The sequence below is a fragment of the Diadema antillarum genome, unplaced genomic scaffold (assembly GCF_040938485.1).
Source record: "Diadema antillarum isolate AM-2024a unplaced genomic scaffold, OU_Dant_1.0 seq00001471_RagTag, whole genome shotgun sequence".
Lineage (NCBI taxonomy): Eukaryota > Metazoa > Echinodermata > Echinoidea > Diadematoida > Diadematidae > Diadema > Diadema antillarum.
In genome coordinates, this window is record NW_027272210.1 from 486,022 (window position 1) to 512,080 (window position 26,059).

Consider the following 26,059-nt stretch of genomic DNA (forward strand, 5'->3'; position numbering starts at 1 on the left):
AGGGCTAACAATTCTAAGAGGAATTCAAAGTTTATTTGATAAAAATTGGTTTTGAAATAGCTGAAATATCAAAAAAAATAAAGAGGTCCTAACAAAACGTGGGACCCGCATTTTATTAGATCACTTTGTTTTTACCGTAAAGTTCCGTGTATAAGACGCACCCGTGTATAAGACGCACCCCTACTTTCGGACCTAAAATTAAAAAAAAAAAAAAAAACACGAAAATTTCCACGCAAATATTGCGTGTGTCATACATATTATTTCAGCTCAAAATTTCCCTAGAATGCAGCATGTATTTGCTCTATTTTTCGTTTCCTTTTATACTTTCTTTTAACGGTATTCATCGGACATCGGCAAAATATGGAAGACGCAAAATGCGAGACCTGTCTCGGTACTCACTTGCTATTGTTTCGCCTTTCAATCGTGGTACATGTGTCATGCATATCGTACTCATGAATGTACAGTACGATCTTTGCTGTCATACATAGCAGAGGGTGTCTAGCACATTGACGCATGTCAGACTGGAAGGTTCATTACGAAAAATAAGAAAAACATCAACAAGTGTAGCAGAGGGATCATACGGCAAGACGTACGGTGCGTACGGTAATTACACTCACTGTTGTTTCGCCTGGAGGGATTACCAGTAACATGTGTATCTCTTGTACCATGCTTGTATGCACAGTGCTAGCCTTTTGCAAAAGGCAGCTCGCTATAATTTCAGCACACGCACACAGAGAGCAATGGACTTGCACACACAGCGCGCAATGGGCAAGCGCGCTTCGATCCGATCGCTGTGTGCACGCGAGTCCATTGCAAAAGCCTCTCTCTGCAGCTGCTGCCTTTGCCAAAGGCTTGCTATACACTAGCTAGCTAGCTACAGTGTAGCAGCTACAGTGTAGCTATGCTATCCCAGCTGGCCTCGTGAAATGAAGAGCAAACGAACGACATGGATATGCATGCATGCTTCACACATCGTTCATATTTACGGTGACATAGTGTCGATCCTACTCCGTATTTTACAGATTTTGTCTGTGGCCATATTGATACTAGTACATTGATAAGTTTTACCGTATCGGTAATTTAGCAATGATACCTGTACATCACGTATTCCAGCTACTAGGTTGGCTGTTGGTAGCTTGGTAGACTAACATCGGTAGCATACAGCAGTGCTGTTACAGCTGTAAAGTGTTGTCTGTGGCCAGATTGATACATCGTTACTGCACAAGGCCGATGTAAGTTTATCTCGTATTTGCAGCTTTTGTGTGTGTCCAGATTGAAAGATCGCTCATTTATCTGTAAGTTTTAGTGATTGCTTACCTTCCAAACGTCGATGGGCATACATGGCCCCAAGTTGGCCTTATAAAATTGGGTGTGCATGACGGATTTTTTTCCGTGATTCGACTGTACCCGTGTATACGACGCACCCCCGATTTTCAATGTTTTCCGACGAAAAAATAGTGCGTCTTATACACGGAACTTTACGGTATTCGTTTGTGGATATCTCGCCCACTTCAAAACCGTTTTTCATCAAACAAACTTTGAATTCCTCTTAGAATTATATGCTCTTTTATATTTCATAAGTGCATTCTAATTATCTCCAAAAAAAAAGTTAAAATCTGAATCCCCCATCTCAACTAAAACTATACCATCCCTTTATTTAGAATCAATTTGAACAGTGGACGACGATGTAAAATGTAGCAGAGGTCTACTACTGTCTGAACAAGGAGGTTCAAGAGATGGAGTTACAACTGACTATAATTATTCAATCAGCTGTCAGTTTTCTATGGATGACAAAAGAATGACAAAAGAATTCCACAGGTGCATTTGTGCCTTTGATGTTCGATGCTTGAAGCCGCCATCTTTCTGAGCAATCTGAAGATTCATTTTTAACGCTAACATAATATCGGGTATATGCTGCTCGTTTATACATCAAATGCAATGAAATCTCACCTAATGACAAAGCATATAAAACAAAAGTCAATTCCGTTCGAAAATATGTGCAAAAGTGTAAATCTGAGTTGTATTTTGTGAAAGTGTTTGAAATTTTACCCTCATGAAAAGCCGGTTTTATCACTTTTCTCCTTATTTCCGCCAAATGAAACTAATATGGTATCATCTTTAAGTATAGTTCTTTATAAATTAATATGTCAGATTAACGTACAGACACGTACAATCAAGTAATTTTGATATCTATTCCAGCAATATTTGAGCAATTTCTATTTGCGCACCCCCGTGCCTTTACCATTGTCTACAGCCCATCGTTTGTAAGTAGGGATAGCAAAAAGTAATTACCATCACAAAGACATATCTTACTTGGAAATTGGCTGGTAATTATGCAATGAGACACGAGTCCAATTGTCTTCGCATCTGAGTGGCAGATCCAGTTTGACACATACTTCAAATATTTTTGAGTGGCGGCTTCGAGCATGGGATCAAAGCGAATAAGACTGTTGTGACTCCATTTCTCGAACCTCCTTGGTCTGAAGTACTGACTGACAAACTGAAAGGCAGGATTTTATCAGACATTTGATCCTGTCCATGACAAGGAACTTCCCTTCTGCCTCAAAAATAATCTTGCGTGGCATCAAAATCTATGTTTGTACAATGTTCATATCCATTTCAACCGCTTTCAAATTGTTGGTTTCAATTCACTCGTGGCAGTCAGAAACTGAGCAATGCTAAGATGACACCACTCTGCTGAAAGGAATTCTGTTTAAAGGGTCTTGAATGAAAGAGTGCCCACTAGATTGGAGCAGTTTGAGCTAAACTACATGGTGACACAGAGGCAGCGAAACATTAAAGGACAAGTCCAAATGCACCAATATCAGTCAAACACATCAGTGAGAGTTTGAGGAAAATCAGACAATCGGACAATCAGTTCAAAAGTTATGAATTCTTTAAGTTTGTGCGAAGTCACTGCTGGATGAGAAGACTACTACAGCTTGTGATGTCACATGTATACAACGATATAAAGAAAACATCAAGAAAATTCAACATATTTTCACTTTTCTCGCATAATAAAAGAACTTTTGACTTCCCTCTTTCAGGAGGTAGGAGGAGTAATATTTCCCTTAACATACATCAGTGACTAGTCAAGGAAAACTGCACTTTTTTCAAAAAGTAAAATTGTGTGAAATTCTCTATTTATTTTCCTTATATCGTTCTATGCATGTGACATAATACACTGTACTAGTCTTCTCATCCAGCAGTGACTGCACAGATACTTTAAAAATTCATAACTTTTGAATGGATTGTCTGATTTTCCCCAAACTTTCACTGATGTGTTCCACTAATATTGGTACATTCACCTAATCAACTTGTCTATGAAGGTGGACTTGTCCTTTAAAGTGGTCATTATCTTAGCTCTTCAAAGACTTTCATCACTTTTATTTGGTGATCTGTTAATCCCACTACCTTCACATCAAACATACATGTACTATACATTCCAGTCCCTTACCCCCCCCCCCCCCCCTTCAATTCTTAGTTCATTATAGGTACTGGGAAACTAGTTTGGACTGTTTTGGAACATTGACCTGGGCTTTTGTTACAACTATGGGAGTTTGTGGGTCAATGACTTGAAATCCCTCTAAAATTCATCAGCCTGGTTACGTCACATTACGGATGTCAGTGGAAAAGTACCACTTAGATACATGTCCAGAGTGCCTGATCCAGGTTTCGTATGTAAGACAATCCATTTCCGCAACTGGGCAGCATGATAAGTTCATGATAAAGATGTATTTGTCAGGCCCTGTTTTCACTTATCATTGAGCTAGGTCACCACCAAACAACAACACCTTCATGTAACACAAGGTTTATATATTTTCCGATCTCTCTTTCTCTACACAACTCAATCTCAGCTGGTAGGTATCTTATCAAAAGGAAAAGGCCAACAGAGGCATATATATAGTATACAGTATAGGCATATGAATCAGTCAAAGGAAGCTCAAAAGTTGTCACAAACTTTGCTTTCGAACTACTGAAATGTGATAACACTTTCACTGCAGCCTTTGGGGTTTCCGCTGGAGTTCCTGAAGCCAAGGGCCTAGCCTAACAGAGCGTCCCAAGGGCATCTCCTGGTTAAAGACCCGGTGGCATGGGGATTCCACTGGTGGCCCGATTCATTCCCTGCCCAACAGGGTGCATTTGTAACACGAATAGCACTGGGTCAGTCAGCTTAAAGGGGATGGCTAGTAACTGATCGGTGGGAATCAGTGGGAATGCTGGGGGATGATTGTTCCAATCCTTGTGGGATTCATTTAAGAGTACATTATAACTATTGTTGTGTGAAAATTATTTGATTAAGAATGGTCTCATATTCAAGTAACGTCCAGTTTAATGTTTCCAGGTTAGTATGCCTGTACAGTGACAGGGCATTAAACTGCACATTACCTGAATATGAGACCGTTCTGCAGCAAATAATTTTCACACAACAATAGATATATAATGTTATCTTAAATGAATCCCACAAAAATGGGAACAATCATTCCCCAGCATTCTCACTGATTCCCACTGATCAGTTACTGTATACGCCATATATTTCGCGAGCCTAAATTTTCGCGAATCCGGAACTCCTGACGATTTCGCGAGAGGTTAAATTCGCGATCGGGGAGTCCTGTACTGAACGGAGAAGTGTACACGTGAACATTACATTCACATCGGGATCAGAGTCAATATTTTCGCGGATAGCACCTGACTCGCGAAATTCGCGAAAATAAAAACCTCGCGAAATATTTGGCGTATACAGTACTAGCCATCCCCTTTAAGCTCATTGATAACAATTGACTCCAGCCCAGACTCTCAGCTGTGTGGTATTTAAACAGAGATCAGTGATGATGCTATACACAATTCACTATGGGGATTCTCTATTATCCGAGCTGGGCAAGCCTTCCCACTCCATGGTATCCCCATGCTACCCAGACTGGGGCATTCCGGACGATTTTCATAATTTCACATCATGTAGTACATAAATCAACAGCTCCATGTATAGATTCGTGGAATTTATTGTGGTCCTTGAGTAGAGAAACCAATAAATTGAAAATCTTCAACAAATTACACTGAACAGTGTTGATGACATCAGAGCCTCATATATTTCAGAAATGTAGCAGTGTAATTCCATTACAATACCGCTTGCTCAACAAGTTCACCTGTGAAAAATCTATGCATGCCTTCTTCTTTTGTTCTGCTTCCTTGAGCCCCAACTCATGCATTCTTATGGTGAGGCTGTGATGTCATCATCCTTGTTCATTGTAATTTGTTATAAATTTTGAAAACATTCTCATTCCTTATCCCAATCACTATAAATTCTGAAACTCTGTACTCAGTTTGACTAGTTTATAGTTGTTAAAATGTAAAAGTCTGAAAATCATCCGGAGGTCCCCTTTTTAACCTGTTGAGGACGAGTCCCAAGTATACTCGGGCAGGCGTCTATTGGAAATGCGTGTTGCAGCAAAATCAAACTGTCCTCAACAGGTTAAAAAGTATGTGATGAGCAGCATGTTCTGAACCAAGATAATGCCTTTAATGAAGCTTTCCAGATGAGATATTATGTGGGTACTGAGCACAACCTTGCATTCATGTGCACTATGTATCATCTTATACAAACTTTTTTTTTTTAAGTGAAATATTTGTCAAATTCCTCCTGCATATTTAAAAAAAAAAAAAAAAAAAAAAAACATACACCTGTACATGAAAAAGAGAGAAGAAAGAAAATCTAAAACCTGATAACAAAAATGTACGGTAGTGTGGACCAGATTGGGCAGGTCTGATTAAATGGTTTTTCATCAAAACTATTGAAGAGATATTGGTCAAATTTGCATAAAACACAGCTATTGCAAAGGACTGTTATAATTATACTGTATATTGTTCAAATCTCCATTTCAAACCAATTCCTTCAAATTATTGTAACAATTTTTGTTTTTAATTCCCATTCAAATGAATGGTATGCAAATATCATGTGCCCAAAATTTGTTGAAAATGTTCAGCCATGTATATATTATACTGTTGCTGGTATAAGATGTTTTGAATATCATCAAATTTAACCCGTTGAGGACAGTTTGATTTTGCTAGAACACGCATTTTCCATAGACGCTTGCCCGAGTATACTCGGGACTCGTCCTCAACGTTTTAAAGGAAATGCTAGAGGCTTTGAAATATCAACTATTAATATCAAATACATACATAAAAAACTGTTGTAAATTATAAACTGTCAGTGTATCAACAACAGTGATAATTCAACACACACACCTAGTTTATCGAGCGACACGATGTCTCTGACCTCACAGGAACAGGAGAATCTGTCTTGTGGCTTTAACAGTTTATCATTGTTTGTGATATATGCCCCTAGTCCTTCTCAAACTTTATACAAAGTGCACTGAACTTTGTTTAGAGCCTAACAATGCCCTGGTGAAGTTATTAGATATACAGTGTAATGTGTTATCAAACACAGCGTACACAAGTTCAGTGTGGGCACATCAGCCAATATTTTGGTATGTTTCACGGAAGTAACATGCACAACACAGAGACAGGAAAAGACAATTCGGATAATGAAACCCAGGTTAACTTATATCCAGAACGGCTTGGGGTGGTAAAAATTATGACAGTAATAAGACAAAGCTTGCGGCATTGTGAGTGTGAATGCTGGTTTGGTTACAACACATGGGGTCACACATGAAACACAGGTGATATTTGGCATCGGATAGCTTCTTGTTGAATTGACTTGACCTAAAGTTAACTGGATTGGATTGGATTAGATTGGAAGGGATTGGACTGAATTAAAATGAATTTAAAGTGAAAACTAAGTTTCGGTAAGTGCTTGAGAACCCGTCTAGCGCCATTTCATTTTTGCCTGCAATATATCGAAAGAGTCCACTAAGAAACTTACCTGGCTGACGCGGTTTGCCGGAATGATGAGTCGGTTTGGAGTATTTTCAGAAAAATAATAATAGTAGGAAAACCGACTTTTATTCCAGAAGGCTCCAGACTAACTCGGTCTCGGGGAAAATTCGACCCTACTTCAGACAAGTCACACGCAGTAAGTGATCGCCACATTCTACTGGCCACTGCATAATACCAAATGACGCCTAACTGAATGGACAGGAAAGTGCGTGCTAACGTAATCCTGTACAAAACAAAACAAAAATGACAAAGCGCGGTCCTCAGTTGCTGAGACGCGCGGTCTTTGGAGTTTTTGTTGTTGTTTATCAAGCGCCTTTGATTGTTTTAGAGGTGCTTGATAGGCGCACACAAATTTTGCATGCGCGCAAGAGGTTTTTGATGCGCGCGTTGTAACAACTCGGACCATTACTGCGAGTAGCCAGAACACGAAGCGCTAGTTTATACAGGCCGCTCCCATAGGACAACACTGTACAATCAGAGGGACAACCATTACAACTCATCCCGCCGTCAAAGCGAAGCCGAGTTATCCCCGAGTCTGAGTTTAGCCTGACCCCATTCGGGTAAGTACTGAGACTGAACCTTTTTGGTTTATATTTCGCATTTTCGTCGTTACCCATCAAATATCTTGTAATAACATCGTTATCCTGCACATTTCCTAAGCATATGTTCACATTTGGGAGCGAAATTTGACAACTTTTGCAGGCGTACCAGTACTTTGTTTGGGCTTTAATTTAATTTAATTTAATTTAATTGATTTGAATTGATTTGAATTGAACTGGATTGAACTGAACTGAATTGAATTGAACTGAATTAAACTGAACAGAACTGAACTGAATTACAACACGATTTGGGGGTCTATTCGTACATGCAACTGTTTCCTTCCATAATTCTGGCAAATCGTGATTGGAAAACACCTCCAGACCATTATTTGAATCATGATTAGAATTACAATCCAAATCACCCTCTGCAATGCCAGTTTGCATTCACATGGCAAAAATGCATAATCTGAATCATGATTCTCGGATGCGTAATTACAATTGTGATTCAAATTACGCACTCCCTGTACGTGTGAAAACAGTTTCATATCGTCATCAGGAGCATACTTGAACCTCTTCATGGAACAAGTTCTGTGAAATCAACTTTCTGAATTGTAATGTCCGTGTGGAAAGAGATTTTGCATTAATGTCACACAGGATGGATGTGAGAAAAAAAAAAAACTAGTTAGTACTTGCTTTCTGAAATTGCTTGCCTTTATCTCGGCAGACATTGATAAAACTATGCCATTAATAACAGTATCATCACCTCTGTATACACAATCACAAAACAAATAACACATGCACTGATAGGCACACAATTCCTCCCTGCCCGAGGCTATCGATTTTCACAGTTAATGACAGTTGCGTTAGATTAATGATCAACTTTTACACCCTATCTAATCCCCAATCTCTTCCCCTCACCTAATCCCTCTCTTGAAAGAGTGAAAGTTGAGAACATAAACCAAAGGCATGTGCATTACCCGTGTTTCGGTGTTCGCTAGCCTGTAGTCTATTACCACGGTACTGCAGACTCAATGCCTCAGAGTTATCTGTTCTCCAGCCACAAACACTCGGGATTGTCCATGCCAAACTTAAGCACTCCAAACTTTGTCAAATATGAAAATCAATCCTCACAGCATAGAGAGCTTATTCTTTCACATCTGTGTGGGTGAATTTATTTATAAAAGCATTTATTAAGCTAAAAACAGCTTACTTGCTTACTAGTGTCTAACTGTCTCGTCTTCAATTTCTTTCACAAGTTGTACCTCACTGTAATTAATTACTAGTCATGGTACTACTAACACCTGCATGTCATCTTCTGCAATTAAGAGGCACAATTTACCACTTCAAAGGTGTCAAACAGTATACATACACATAGCATGTATAATTATAGTTCACAAAGCTGGTTGTACTACTGTGTACATCCTGGTAAACAAGACTTTGTAGGACTAAATGTACACTGTTTTGTGTGAAAATGTTAAACTAAATCATAAGTTGACATTCTGACCGTGTTAGATACAGGTTTGTAGAATCAAAACAGATTATTGCGACACAACACATCCTCCTGTTTCCTAATTATTATCCATAAACAAACAAACAAACAAACAAAACAGAACCTAGAAATTGGTTAAATTTTGTTGGTCGTAGACCCCGTTTACAGTGCGAGGCTCGGCCGCGGCTCGGCCGCGGCTCGACCTAGCCCCGCTTCAGTGTAAACGCGCAAAAGGCCAAATGCGGGGCCAAAAACTACAATATCGTACATTATTATAATCACGTGTGCGTACAACTATCATAATTAGCTCTCATCTACAACCAACGATAAAAATCTAACGATAATAATGCAAAATTGCCTCTATCTCAAATTCAGAAGAATGTTTCTCATTCGGAAACTCATCAGCAATCCTGTTACAAAATGTTCTGTTTTATAATCGTCTGCTGAAATTATAGAGATTTTTCTCTCTTTTTCTCTCTCTCTTTCTGCAGTTACCACAACAGTAATACTTGGTCATTTCATATTTCAACAACAATTTTCACAATTTATATACTATGTTCACAATGATATTTTTACACTAATTTTTCCTCCACTCATTAAATGGAATGTAACCTCTTTTCCTCCATACTCCCCCTAATGAATTCCCTAGCACCAATCAGCCTAAATTGAATTTCAATGCATGTGCATTTGCAGCCAGTCCTACAATAGCGCTCTGTACAATGCCAAAACATGCGGGCTGCCTGTCATTAGGTGGGCTGCCAATATATAACTGTGCCACATGTAAAGACTGAGGTAAACCTTCAATGGAATGAAATAACAAGCCACCATAATGAACAGGGGAACGTCTCCCCGCATTTCTGTGCCCATGCCCCTGCCACAGGTAACAAAACACAGGCGCTCCCTATGTATACTCTCTCCCCCTCTCGCTCACTGATATGCCAGACTCTGGTGATGAATATAGCAGTCACAGCAAATAGAATGCCACGAAGGAAACTCATTAAAATGATCTATCACTGAGAGGTGAGGGGGGAAGTTGCACTGTAAAGAAGGACCAGTCTGTCGTCATTTAATTACACTGTGTCTAAAGCTCTAGGTGTAGGTAAACATGTTATACATGTTTACATGTTGATACCTGCTTACTGTTTTTCACACCAGAATATCTCCACAGTCTCATAACTATTCCTGAGTGACCCTACTAGACTAGACTTCTAGTAAAACTAGACATTTTGATGTGCACAAAATTTTCATGAATTTCGTGAGGAGTCAAGATTCACAAAATTAAAATGCATGCACAAGATTTTGTCTATACTATGCGCTGAATGCCAGTGGCAATTCATGTTCCCAATAAGGCTGTCAGATCCAATTTGCAGAAGTTCCGTGCAGCAAATTCTGGTTTTACAGTACACATATATTCAATATCAACTGCTTTATCTAGGTTCTGTTTGTGTGATCTTAACAAGCTGTATAAAGAACAAAGATAAAGAACATAAAAAAAGAAATGGGTGGAAGTTGAAATACACTGTCAGTTTAATCAATTTGGAATTGAATGCATAATGTGTTAGGATGATATAAAGTATATATCCAATGACAGATGATCAGGGCAAGGTGTCAATATGGTGATGGTAAATAAAATTAAATTCTAAAGAAACAGAACACATTCTCATAGAGTAAAATATCCCATTTGTGGCAGTTTAAGCATTGTTAAGGGTTTTTCCAACTTGTAAACAAATCAGGCAAATTATTTTCAACCATTTCATATAGCATAGACAAGATTATTCATTAACGCAATTGTTTTCATAAAAGAAATCTACCATTGACCAACGCAGTTTTCATGATTTACCAGGGCAAAACCCGGCACAATTTTCGCCGATAAGGGCGATATGCGACGTAGTATTTCTGCTTGCAGCACGATGTACAATCCCTATGCAATACGCGCGTGCTCCGCGATCTTTAGCTGAACACCTATATGTCTCGCGAACATTGCGTAAGAGCCAATTCCCATTGCGAAAGCACGTGAAAATAGCGGGCGCACATGCATTGGCCGCAAACAAGATCGCAATTCTGGCGGCGTTGTTGATGTCTTTCTCGTGTTTTTCTAAATTTTTTCGATGGTAACATCCACTTTCCGAACAAAAATGGCAGCCCACATCGGCTCACGAAAGTTCTATTTTATGTGAGGACATGTTTTCAAAATCCATGAGCATCGGGAAAACGACAAAAAATCAAGTTTCTTGGACCATTATTTCTTAATTGTTATGTTAAGAAGTACCGAAAATTTTATTTTGGATGCGATATGTTGTCATTTAGGTGACAAAATTTCACTTTCGTCAGAGATCATGCCCATTTTATCGGTTGGTCTTTGTTGCTTGCTAGTGTGTTAATATATGTGTAGTGTGCATGTAACAGTGCAATGCTGTGTTTAGCGGTATATTACCGTGTATGTTGTACCTGCCGCGAACGGCTGCACGGCCGCTTACTGCCGCAGCTACTCTAGTTGATTAGACATGTGTACAATAAACATACAGGGAAAAAAATTAAAACAAAAATCAACCTACTGAGGACTGAAAATGCTTATGAAGAGTAATTGTATTTACATGCAAAAGCGAGTGATGGATCAAGGCATTTCTTCTCTTCAAATAGAAGATGATGTTTGTATCAAAGATATTTCCTTGCTCTTAGAATACAACTTCCTCATTCATCATACATTGTATACTAGTTATTTTTGTTCTGGCATTGAGGTGATATATTAGACGCAAGGTAAACTGGAAATGAGCTGGATAGATTTCAAGGGTAGCTTTGAAATATGAAAGGACAAACATCGATCAGTCATGTGATTGAATTACCCTTTAAAGGACAAGTTCACCTTCATAGACATGTAGGTTGAGTGAATGCAGCAATATTAGTAGAACACATCAGTGAAAGTTTGAGCAAAATCGGACAATCCGTTAAAAAGTTATGAATTTTTGAAGTTTCTGCTCAGTCACGGCTGGATGAAAAGACTACTATAGCTTGTGATGTCACATGAGTACAACGATATAAAGAAAGAATAAAGAAAATTCAACATATTTCCATTTTTCTCCCATAACAAAAGAACACTCGACTTCTCTCTTTCAGAAGGCAGGGGGAATAATATTACCCTTAACATACGTCAGTAGCAAGTCGAAGAACTGTGCACTTTATTCAAAAAGTAGAGTTTTGTGAAATTCTCTTTTTATTTTCCTTATATAGTTGTACGCATGTGACATCATACACTGTAGTAGTCTTCTCTTCCAACAGTGACTGCGCAGATACTTAAAATATTCGGAGCTTTTGAATGGATTGTCCAATTTTCCTCAAACTTTCACTGATGTGTTCTACTAATATTGCTGCATTCTCTCAATCCCTATGTATATGAAGGTGGACTTGTCCTTTAAAGATATAAATCATGGTATACATCCAATGTAAAGCTCAACCCTGTGGTCCACTTAAAAAAAAAAAAAAAAAAAAAAATCCATGTTCAAATAACAATAACTATGTTCAAATGACTTAACCATCACTCCATCATTGCACAATGCAATTACTGTAAAGCCAGAATCATCTGGCATTGAATGTATTGTGTTGACAAAAACTTTTGCGTGCATTTTACTTTGGCGAATCTTTGCTCCTCATTAAATTTGTGAAAATGCGAAAACTTGTGGCTTTGCAGTACATGCGGTCCTTTACTCTGTGCACTGCAGATGACAATACAATGATTGGAAGTAAAAAGAAGGCACACTGAATGGCTAATCATATCAAGTTTTGATTTAAATAAGGTTAATGTGTATAAAGCAATTTGAAATGAATACCAGCAAAGATCTTCCACGCTCTTTTTGCTCTACACATGGTGATATCCATGGCTAATTTTAAACGCTGATCAAGTCATCGAAGGAGGACTTTGCGCTGGGCGATCGTACAGTCCATTCAGCATCTCCCCCCTGCCATGTTTACCAATGATTAGGCCGATCAGTGATGGCCCATTAACCTCTTAATCTTGTGTTTGCAGAACAGAGGCTTGGCACAACTCCTATATTATGCCAGGGTACAGACGACATTGGAGTAACCAATTCTTGATTGGCGTGGTTGATCACAAGGTCATATACTGTAGTGCGTAGACTACGTTGTAGCTCTATGCTGCTGTTCCATGGTGACAGGGTAACCTCTGCTTCACATCGGGAAAAGCATGGTCCCTTCCTCTGAGGAGGCCCACATTTTTCATCTTCCTCTTCTAGGAGATCAACCAATTTCAACCGACAATGAACTCTTGGTACCTACCAGAATCGTGACAGGACTTCATGGTAACCCAATACCAAATCACATACTGTGAATGTGACGTCTTACAAATCGTACGTTATGTAGAACAAATTTTCATAAATATGGCACTCTCCTGAACAGTCATCAAAAGACAGGCATGCAACTATTTTAATAGGGAGATGTATGAACACATTAATCTCATTAACGAAGAAAATCCACAAAATTTGAACAAGCATAGAATGTCAGTTTTACAGTCTCATCCTTTATATGAACCCCTTGGCAGGATATTGACTTGGCTTTCATTATTATACATACCTTTAAAATCAACAGATGTCATAGAAGAAGCTTCAGGGGCATTGATCATGATAACGGCAGACGCGTTCGCTTGCTCCGCAAACGCCAGTTTCTCTTCTGGTAGACAATTCCCAAATTGTTTGACCAAGGCGATCCATGCCCTCTTGGGGATCTGGTTCTTTGGTATGGAATTGCAGCCGTTGGCATTGCGGGGCGGCCGCAGCAGATCCCCCCTGGCGTCCTTTATCGTCCCCGTCCCAAAGCGGCCTGAGTCCTCCTTCTCCGTAGTCACATTCTTGGTGACGGGATGCTGGTAGGTGAGTATGAGGATGGCGGTGGTCCACGAGTCCTGCTGGCTGTACAGGTCATAGTTCTGGCCCCACGAGGGCGGCAGGAGAAAGCAGATGATCCACAGGTGGTGCAGGAACCTGGGGATTTCTTGAAACGACGGCGGCAGGATCCTCATCTTCACAGCCTCCGATCAGCACCTGTCTTGGTACAAATGTATGTGATGTCAAAAACAAACATGCAAAGATTAGATGTTGAATACTATTCCTTAAAAAGTTTCAGCACATTTTCGGTAACATGTACAGAAGTTATGTTAAATTTGTTTACATTGATTGCACCCACAAATCTCAACACTCTTCTTAACCCATTGAGGACGAGTCCCGAGTATACTCGCGAAGGTGTCTCAGGGAAATGCGTGTTATAGCAAAATCAGTCCGTCCTCAACGGGTTAACCTAATAAGGACAGGCATTTGTACTTGTGACTCTGACACTTGCATATGACACAAAGATAATCTACCGTAATGCTTCCCACAACAAGGCAGGTTCATGTTTGAATATATGTTCACTTAATAGGGAACTATGGTTGCAAATTTGAACACATAAAATTTTTCTTGAAGAAGAATGTACAGTACTCTATTTGAGCAAATTATGTAATTTTTTCAAACCCTGCAATCTCTTTACAAGCTAAGAAAAACAGATGAATTTACAAACTGGTGCCAATCCCCACCCACTCTTGTGCTCCTTTACCCTTCTCAACAGCTACAACTACAAATGTAAACATGGCTACATTGGAAGGGAAATTAATATTTTCCCTAATCCTACCAAGGCACAGGTCTACACAAACAACACATAACTTGGCATCCATTAATCCTACAGCTGTAAATCTAGACTGGTGGAATAGTGAAAGTATACAACACTTTCTCTTTTGGTACCATCCATATTAGCAATTATGTTTTTACTTTTCTGGTTGTATCCAGAAACCTTGGCTTACTCTTACAGAGCCTGTGAGTAGCTATAGCAACTTTCTTTCAAGCACTGAAAAGTTTGCCATTTACTGTTTTACAGGACTTCTTAAATGAGACATATTGATAAAGGTGTCGTTTTGGCGGTGGGGGGGGGGGGGGAGGCACCTACATTTGTAGATATTCAAATTTCTGTACACCAGTAATTGAATTTTTTTTTCTTCTTTTTTTTTTTTTACATTATACGGATATACAGTACAGGATATCCAGCTCTGCTAGGTATTAACTCATAAAATGTCAAATTGAGATCAATCATTTGCTGCTTTAGACAATGCAGCAACAACACAATTCCATCTAATTGAACCAGCACTATATCTGGGACGCAAAACATTTTCTAGCATACAAAGTCTTCAACGTGCCTAATACACTTCTTATTGACTTGAGAGTTTCTCACAGTACACTGTATGTACTGCACAGACTATGGGCACAGGCAGTGGTTCTGAATAGGCAACTTGCTCTCTCTTCCCAGGGTAACAAAAACTCAACCAGACCAGCCAAGCAATAAGTATAGACATGACTCTTCTTTTGGGGAGACAAAAAAAAACAAACAAAAAAAGTACATGGAAGAGAAACTTTGTTTATCATTCAAGAGTGTAAAAGGCCACCATACCTTGACAATTCATCATAATGCCTAACGTTACAAGAAGTAATGAATGAGTAGTATGCAATTTCTGTACATTCAAGTTGCATCTTGCACTGTAAGGGACAAAAGTTTCATTAGTTATGACCAACGAATTTGCGTAGGATTGTAATGACGTTGCGGAGAAACTGAAACATGTCGGAAAACAATCGTGGGAACAAGAATACCAGGATGTGTCATTTTCAGATTTTAATAGCACATGGCTCCCGACACCAAACTCTTTGGGTTGCCATTTCATTGATTACTGACCTGACAACAGTCTCAACAACCCCAGCTAATTACCCTTTAGATAGTACGAAGTAGATGCAGTCTGCAGGGCCGTTGTCTGCAGCTCACTTCCTGCATTGAAGCTTCCTTTTCTAAGCTTCACACAACAAACAGACCATGGTAACTTACCTACCATACAGAGCTGAAATACACTAAACGCTAACCATCATCCCTGTACCAACCAAGTGATAGAAAAAAAAAATATAAAGAGAACAAACCAAAACACTGTCTATCCACAAGGCACAACCAATTAAAATTATGCACACATTTAAGGTAAAAATAGTTCCCATATGGACGTAGAAACTGTTGATTTCCGCTTTAAAATGGAGACATAATATGCACTGTATGTGACATAACATTTAATACAATTTCAGTTGGGTAATGACGAGAATGTGACACAATAGGTACACTGCAAGTATTGCAATCTCACAGCAGTTGCTACATGATATTTGATTATGGATTGGGCCATTGCAGTATCTGACACGCAAGAATGAATCGCATGCAGCTTGGATGGATAATCAAAAATAGATACTTGTATACCATATCATATCACTGGGCATTTGTCCACTGTCCTTTGAATAGCAACACTATTCTTTGAAATTCTTGTTTTTAATAAAAAATCCAGCAAAATCTTATCCTGATTTGTCTGTTAAAGTGTTACAGTCTAGGGTACATGTATACAAACAATACATGTAGCTACTGGTGTATATAGGCAGCCACCGGCCACCTCATGCAAACACTCACACACACACACACACACACGCCTCATCTGCGTAGGGTGGTATATGGCAGCAGCGGATGAATAAAGGAGGTATGGAATTACAAGATTGTTGTGGCAAGCTTCCCATTACATACCGATTTTGAATCCGCCTCACACTGTGCGATTTCTCACGGTATATAATGTCACATCACAGAAGATTGCCATACGGCAAACAGTATGAGGTCTGTGACACAACAGCCTGCGATTTTTGAACATCCTACAAATGGAGAACAACGACATGCAATATCACTCAATGTTGCATTGAAACTCACCGCAGTAAAAATTGCAGTGTGAGGCGGGCTTTAGGGCCTTTACATTTGTATGTCATTTCATACAACAGAAGCTTGCCAGCTGCTCAGTGCATGGCGATTTATGGGATACCACCACTCTGGGATCTGGCATACGCAGATCAAGGTATACTATTGATAATAATAGGCCCCTAAAAAGTGCATGACTTCCCATAGACAGAAAGATCCGTCTGTCCGGAGGACTCTCTTGTATTTTGCCATTAACGCCGTCCTCCGTAGACAGACGGAAGGTTGTAGTACCCATTGCTGTGTGGATGTTCTTAACCACTGTCTCTATGGACAATTGGGTGAGGTACCTCACCCTTCTCGATTGCGTCTAATTCACGGCCCTACACGTACTGTAGGTCAGCAAATTTAAGCTTGAATAGTTAAATCAACTATTCAAGAATAGACTATACTCACCAGATTAATGAATAATCCAATATTTCGGTCGAATTTTCAACGCAAAACACACATCAACCAGCCCGTCGCGTCGTCACGTTCAAACTGCAGAAACATACAGTATGAATCTATTAGCCAATCACATGCGAGGTAGTTTCTACGTGTTTTTTTTACTTAATAAAGTACCTCGCATGTGATTGGTTTACAGATTCAAAATGGCGACCTACGGCTAGCGAACGGCGATGTTGCGATATGGATAAAATTTCTGCATTATAACCGCGTTACTGTGAGTATTTCGATTGCAAAATGTGAGAAATTAACCCAGATATTGCTGCATAATGTGTCATGTCATGTCAAACTTGTTTGAATGTAAAAAAGCTGTCTGAAATTTGGTTTATCGTAACGTTTGATCTGTGCGCTTTGCTCCACACAGGAGCTGGGATCATTGACTTCGGTCTGTATACGGAGGGGATCCGTGAAGCCAGACGCAGTCTCCGCGGAACATTCCCCGACGGACAGCTATACAGACCGATCTTTCGGTCAAGACTTCCCACTACTGAACAGGGCCAGGAGGCCGAGGGCGCGATCATGCTTTTAAATTATTGACAGTCATGCACGCAAGATCCAAATTACTTTACACTTTAATCTGTGTCTCTAAAGAGTTTCTTGTGCTTGGCTGGTACAGCTGTAATTTAGACCATTAACCGGTAGACCTAACAGATGATTAAGTAAAGTTAGATCCATCAAGCGGTTCCCCCAGTGTTTAAAAACCCCTAACGAAGTGAGTAACGTTATGTGTGAGCAAATTCCAAATGGCAGAAGATGAATTCTGAGCCCTTTTTGGCTTCTGAACTGAGATCTAACGTTACAGAAATTACATTTAACCGTGTTACCTGAAGATCTAACGTTATGTTCTAATGAGTAATGTTGTGCCTTAAAGTTAAAGCTCAGCTAGACTTCGGTTCTCGGATCTAGTTTACATTGTAAACTGCACCCAACACAAGAATATCAATTACAGAAAATAATCAATAGGGGGTCTTATGCTTGAAAACAGACGCAAGGAGAGTGTTTATGTGATACTCACGGGGCATATGTCAGCACTGCAGAGCAGTGTACAATATTATATGGAGCCCAATCCTCAGCGAAATGGCCAAAAACAGATGCCGTCGAGGATCGATTCTCCGGCACTCTCGTCGTTGCGGCGGGTTCTTGCGCGTTGTGCTGGTGATTCAACCAGTTACGGTATATATCACACTGTTGATGTGTTCTTCGGGTCAGCAGCTACGTAGCAACTTTATTAAACAACAATAAAATCAGCATTTCACGGATTCCTTACTAAACTAGAAATCCATAAGGCCCCTCTCAGGCCGAGAACCAAGACGATTGTGATACGAACACACACACTTTCGCAATGTAGTATGTGTCATCTCATTTTCTCTTTGTGTACCCTACTTCTCTGGTATCAACGATGTGTGATGCTGCTAACCTTGCTCATTCACATTACAATTACGACATACACATTGTAGGTTATGCACGGATGCAGCGGCCTCTGTGGGTCAGTAGATATAGTAGGAGCCAGCGAGTGTGTATGGTATGCGCTTTTGTGCACAGGTACTAGGTTTCGTCAAGCTCGCTTTCCAGTAGCGCCTAGCTTGCCAGAAAATTATTTTGTTCGCTTGCCTTCGGAGGGATTTCGCTGACTCGTTCAGTGTGCACGGAAACAACAGTAATGAAGATGCTAGTTTCTGCTCTTGCAAGCTTTATTGGGTTACTCCAAATATGCCTATTACTCACTGATTGGAGGTCAGTGCTATTACCACGTAAGCCCATCGAATTCTGTTCCTGCGGATGCGTACTTAGTATCTTTTTTTTTTCTCCACACGTTGTTATTTTTGAATAACTTGGTTGTGTGTATGTGTGTGCGTTTGTTTGTTTGTTTGTTTGTATGTTTGGTGTGTTAGTGTATGTGGGTTTTTTTTTTGTTTTTTTTTTTTTGGGGGGGGGCAATATTTTGTCCTTATGACGAAGTGTATTCCTCTCAAATAAAGAACACAAAACTCAGAGATTTAAAGATGGAGAAATTCCGAAGGTTCGTTATTCCGAAGGTTCGTTAATCCGAAATTGAAAAAACAACAACAACAAAAACCACACACACACACACACACACATCGTTATTCCAAAGGTTAGTAGTAGGGCCTAAGGGATTGTTCTTCATGGTCGTTAGTCCGAAAACAAAATACTGGTAAGTTTAAATAGGCCTATATACTTCGAAGATTTTAATTCGTTCGACGTCAGTACCATACGCACCGTCTTCACATTTTCGGATTAACGAACCTTCGGAATAACGAACCTTACCAGCATCATTTTCGGATTAATAAAGCCTATACGAAATTCCATGTGTCCATGAACCTTATACGAATAATGACTGTGTTTCATTTTCGGATTAACGAACTTTCAACTCGTAGAAACGAACGTCACCTCAGGTTTCAACCTATAGCTTCAACATAATATTCTCCGGTGTGGATATTTTCACACCAATGGCAACGCTTTAGGTAGATAGTGTTTCCTTCTTCTTCTTCTTCTTCTTCTTTTTTTTTTTTTGGGGGGGGGTATGGTGTAATTGCAAAGATCGTTATACCCATATTGAGTTCGACTCCAGCCGCTGGGTGGCAATTTTGTCACACTAAATAATTATAATTTATCTCACTTTGCGTATTGCGATTAGTGCGATGTCGCTGACGGTTATGACATCGACATTCAATTCATTCATTTTCATTCTTATTTTTCTTCCAACAAAACATAACACATAACATTATCAATAACATTATTTCTATAAAAGTTTTCGTTAAATTAAAAGGAGAGGAGGAAGGAGAGACTTGCCAGAGGGTCGAACTATCATGAATTATATTTGTTGCTGTGCCTTTGGAATTCGCATTTTGAATAATAAATAAAATTGAGTTGAATTAAGCTTGTATTTCGGTACAGTGTAGTATGCCGCTTCCATCCTCTATCAGCTCGATTTAGGCTTGCCTAGGCCTACAATGTCCAATCACTTATACTTGAACGTTGCAAAATATTCACTTTGGTTTCACATTGGCTTTCAGAAGACATTGATAAGACTCGATCATCGCGATCACGAGCTTTCTATGGAATACTTTCGAGTTCAAGCGCACGTCGAGGCCTATTTTGAAGAGTTTGATCGCAAAAACGTAATAAGCGCCATTTTCAAACATTTTGAAGTATAAGTCCAAACCATCAGATAGAACAACGCAAAACCTTTTTAATCACACTTCAGTTGTCGCATATTCTTGAAGGTATGATTGAAAATATACCGTATTTTCTTGATTATACATATGGTCTTTGTTTTCCTTTAGCACATTCGTTAATCGCAACATTATTGACAAATAATGTGGAGTTGAGTCGTTTTGCGATCAAACTCTTCGTATATATTTCAGCACCGTTTTACATGTTCCAACCATATCCATCGCGTCCATATGGTTGATATTTTTCTCCAGTCAATTTCTTTCTTACATTTTGTGAAATAACTGCTTGTTTGTCACTTCGGATTATGAAAGAGCCTGTCGAAATACATGTATTTTTTTTTCATTCATTCATTCATTTATTTTTTCCGTCTCCAACAGAACTTGTAAATACATTTTCTTTTTCTTTCCACATAAAATATAAGTACATAAAATATTATATATATATTAACATTACAAAATACGATAAATGAAATTTATGGATATACTGATAATAGGGCGAAAAAGAAAAAGCACTATTCAGCACTATACACTCAACATAACCACTTTGATTTCGTAATTGCAACGGGGGTGTATATTATTATACATGAGTTGTGACAGTGTACGATGACGCGATCGTTGTCATAGACTGTGTGAATTGATATTATATTCGAAAGAAGTATAGCCTATAATCCACCAGACATTAAAGTTGAAAGTTTGTATTATTTTTTAACAAAAGGATACATTGTTTTTATGTGGGATGTTCGTTATTCCACAGGTGCATTAATCCGAGAATGAAAGAAGGTTCAAGGTTATTCCGAAGATTCGTTACTTCGAAACACACAGATTCGGTATACCTACGTGTTCGTTAATCCGAACATTATGCGCCGTTAATTCAGAGGTTTGTCATTCTGAAGGTTTGTCAGTCCGAAAATGAATTAAGGTTCGTTATTCCGAAGGTTCGTTAATCCAAAAATAAAGTAACTTAAGTTTTGTTATTCCGAAGATTTGATAGTCCGAAAATGAAATAATGTCCGTTTATCCGAAAAAAAAAAAGAAGAAAAAAGAAGCGTACTTACGAATTTTCGGAATAACGAACCTTAAATTTCCGGAATACGAACCTTTGGATTAAAGAATTTTAACCGTTTTCATAACCTATAACATTCCACAGTAATCTACGATGTCACCTATATTGAAAGGAATCATAAAAGCGAACTACATAGGCAGGACAACTTGGAATTTCGGGACAGGGTATGCGCCCAAAAACTTTCCGCATAGGCCTAATCATGTCGACGACAATCATTTTCTCTGCAAGCTAATATACTTAAAAAAAGGTTCTTTTAACAGGTCGTATTGTTGATAGCGTCGTCGCTACTGTTGCTAATTGTTTGTTACTTTTGTCTGCGTAGCGGTGTTTGGACAGTTGCAACTTCCACTTATCTGTTTTTTTATCATTTTCCCAACTAAGTCACCTTCGCGAAAGTGAAGCACATCGAGGTCTTTCGCTGCGACGTGGAGAATGACAGTACAATCGCCAATAGATGGCGCAATTGCTGGATGCCTGCTCCTGCTGTAGCCCGTCAAGTTGCGTTGCGTGGCAAATAACAATTCTCTTACATGCATGAATACGAAACAGGAGAGCGTAATAGTGGGTACTTCGTTCACATTTTGCTTCCCTTTTCTCTTTACTCCTTTTGCGTCAACGTCTCTTCTTCTTTTTCCTCCTCGTAAAATTTATATGTATAACTTGAAGTCGTCCTCATAATCACAGCAAGTGTTACGAACACCGACAATCTCCATCACCATCATGCACCACCACCACCACCACCATCACCTTTAGGTATCATCATCATCATCATCATCATCACCATCACCATCATCATCATCATCATCATTATCATCATCACAACCAATTGATGATTTTTTTTTCTTAATTCAATCAAGATAACGTTGGGGCTATTTTGCAGAAGGAATTACTATATTTCAAAAACTGTGTGTAGGGACTAGAACGAAATTTTCAGATCATTTACAATACGATGCATTAAAATTACCATCGATGCCAGTACAGCAGTTATATCAGTATCTTAAAATGTACTTTAAACATGTGAATTGAAATATTTGAAAGATCTAAAGTACATGACAATGATACAATTGACCAGGCCTGAAAGTTCAACGATTTTTGTTTTGTTTTGTTTTTGTTTTGGGGACCAACCAACTTTGAAATACAAACGCCACCTGTAATACATGAAAGAGACCACAAAAGCAAACTAGACCTTCTTACACTAAGGCAGGACAACGTGGAATTCTGGACAGGATCAAACAGCATTCTTACTAACGGCGTAAATCCGTACTGAGGAGGCGGGGGGGGGGGGAGGGGTGATTGGCGATAGTCACCATCACCACAATTACAACAGGGGGGGGGGAGAGAAGCTTGCCCCCCCCCCCCCCCACACACACACACACACACTTACAGGGATCAATGTCCAACTCTTTTCCATGCAAAGTGGGAGGGAAGTGGTAGCAAAAATACTAAAGACTTTTTGTTCTTGTTTTTTGTTTGTTTGTTTGTTTGTTTTTTGCTTGTCAGCCGACTTTCGGCGGAAAATCAGACCTTATAAGTATAAAGACCTTTTTTTGGTTGTTTCTCTTGTCTTTTGGTGTTCTTTCTTCTTGACTGACAGGCGATTTTGACACCCACCCCCCCCCCCCTTTCAAAAACGTAGAGCAGCCCTGAATAATGCCCAAATAAATTCAATAAAATGCTAATAAGGATATCCATTTCTTTGTATGTAACAACGTATTTTCCTGTAGCTATTAATTGTATTCTTCAATTTTCTTGATTTAAGTCAGTAAAGCAATCATCCCAGGGGCATCGTTCCGTTTTAATGATGGGGGCAGGGGAGAGACTTGGAGTTTGAATATCAGTCTGTGCGAGGGAGCGGAGCGGCCTAGCGGGGAGAGGGTGTGGGAGGGGGGGTATACCCCTCCCACACGAGGAAAATTTGGCATTTTCAGACCTGAAATTCAGCGATCTGGTGCACACTTTTGGTGAAATTTGGGATGTTTTTCCTATCAAAAAACAAGTAAGAAAAAGAAATATTCATAGATAATTGAATGACTATACATCGTGATATTTCAGCTCTTGCTCCGCCTGTGCGTTAAGGGGGGGGGGGGGGGGGGCGCACCGGGCGCAACTGCTGGCAATTACCCGGCAGCAACATCAGGAGAATGACATGACGATTAAATGCGAGCGAACTTGAAAATTTTGACATTGTACAGTCCAAAAACGGCTGCTTGTAGCTATTTTTTTTTTTTTTTTACTTTTAAAATAAAGGGAGGTGGGGGGGGGGGGCGGGGGCGGCGCACCGGGCGCAACTGCTGGCAATTACCCGGCAGCAACATCAGGAGAATGACATGACGATCAAAAATGCGAGCGAACTTGAAAATTTTGACATTGTACAGTCCCAAAACGGCTGTTTGTAGCTAAATTTTTTTGCTTTGGAAATTAAGGGGGTGGGGCGCTTCGGGCGCAATTGCTGGCAATTACTGGCAGCAACATCAGGAGAATGACATAACGATTAAATGCGAGCGAGCGAAGCGAGCGAGCTTGAAAATTTTGACATTTTACAGTCCAAAAACTGCCGTTTGTAGCTATATTTTTTTCGCTTTGAAAATTAAGGGGGGGGGGGGACACCGGGCGCAACTGCTGGCAATTACTCGGCAGCAACATCAGGAGAATGGCATGACGATTAAATGCGAGAGAGTGAAGCAAGCGAGCTTGAAAATCTTGACATTGTACAGTCCAAAAACGGCCGTTTGTAGCTATATTTTTTCGCTTTGAAAAATAAGGGGGGGGGGGGGCGCACCGGGCGCAACTGCTGGCAATTACCCGGCAGCAACATTAGGAGAATGGCATGACGATTAAATGCGAGCGAGCTTGAAAATTTTGACATTTTACAGTCCAAAAACTGCCGTTTGTAGCTGTACTTTTTTCGCTTAGGAAATTAAGGGGAGTGGGGGCGCACCGGACGCAACTGCGGGCAATTACTGGCAGCAACATCAGGAGAATGACATAACGATTGAATGCGAGCGAGCGGAGCGAGCGAGCTTGAAAATTTTGACATTTTTTACAGTCCAACAATTGCCGTTTGTAGCTGTACTTTTTTCGCTTTGGAAATTAAGGGATCGGGGCGCACCGCAACTGCTGGCAATTACTGGCAGCAACAAAAATCTCGTAAACACATTTATGATGTAGGCCTATAAATCTGGGGAAATTTCAATCCCAGAAGTGTTATCATACTATTTTTTTTATTTTTTATTTTTTATTTTTTTTTTTTTTTGGGGGGGGGGGGGACCCTCCGTTACCTGAAAGTATCTAGATATCTCCTGCCATCCAAGGAACATTTGCATTTCTTTAATCTGAAGTAACAGACCTGGTGCACACTTTAGATGAAACATTTTGAAATCTGTCAATCTAAAGTGTATAGTAAGTTAGAAATGACTGAACGGGGAGGGTATGGGAGGGGTTAGGCCTATCCCCCTCTCACGCGAGGGATATTTTGTATTTTCAGAATTGAAATTCAGCCATCTTTGGGTGAAATATTTATTTAGACAGTTTTCTATCAAAAAAGTCAGAACATTTCCACATCTCGGGAGTTACGAGGAGGAGCAAAGTGATCTGTTTGTCCCGAATACTTTTATGGGGGAACCACCCCCCTCCTCCTCCATCGACGCCTCTGCATAGGGAGCTTTTGTAAGTGAAAGATCTGCTGCACACTCTTTGATAAATATAATAAAATAAAACGTCAATCTCAAAAGTGTACAAAGTCTATCGAAAGGGACCCAGTAGCGGAGCTTTTGCATATTTATGATTGCAATTCAGCGATCCGGTGCATAATTCTAGCGGTAGTTGTCCAGTTTTCCATAAAGAAAGTTCGAGATTTGTCCTCATCTCAGGAATTGCTTGGGGGACAATTAATTTGTCTGCCCCCAACATTTCCGTAAGGGCGGGGCAAATGCCCCTTTGCCCCCACGAGATAGATTCGACGCCCCTGATCATCCCTGGGTATGCCCATATATGTATCAGAGTCATCATCGTTTCAGGAATGATTCAGGAAATGGAGGGGGGGGGGGGTTCAAGTATAGTTTTTATTATTGTTTGTTTGTTTTCGTACATAATTTGCAGATGGTCCCGAGTTGCTCGCTTCATAGCATGTCCACATGATAAGCCAGTTCGTAATTAGCTCATGTACACGTTGGTAACGTTAATGACCTTTCTTTTTTCTCAGTTGGTTAGGCACTTCACTCGTTTTCAAAGCGGTATAATGCATAAGCTTGCCCGACATAACAATTTGTGGAATTCACGTTCAAACAAAGAATGAGCTTGTGTTTAGACCAGGTGACCAGAATAGTCAGTCAGTTGACACTTTAGCAGGCATCTAATTCATTGTTTCGTATGGAATGCAATAAGATCCTTTTTCTTTTGATATTGCAAATGCCAGGCTTTCTATCAGGTGATGTGCTGGCAAGCACTAATTAGATAAGGATTACACGAATAATCATCACATCACAGATGCTCATCTCAGTGAAATAATAAACCAAAATACCTGTAGGTACAAATGACCTTTTTCTGCTCATGCGCAAAGTGGAATTACGAACTGGTCTATATA

General features: G+C 39.7%; 1 protein-coding gene across 1 annotated transcript in view; it reads right to left on the reverse strand.

Moving 5' to 3' along the window:
• The window catches only part of LOC139709812 (RING finger protein 150-like), a 46,006-nt gene extending 32,055 nt beyond the window's left edge, over positions 1–13,951 (reverse strand). The window contains exon 1 of the mRNA XM_071621774.1: positions 13,507–13,951. Within this exon, the coding sequence (XP_071477875.1) occupies positions 13,507–13,951 (445 nt within the window). The remainder of the gene's footprint in view (positions 1–13,506) is intronic.
• Between the last annotated feature and the right edge of the window lie 12,108 nt (positions 13,952–26,059).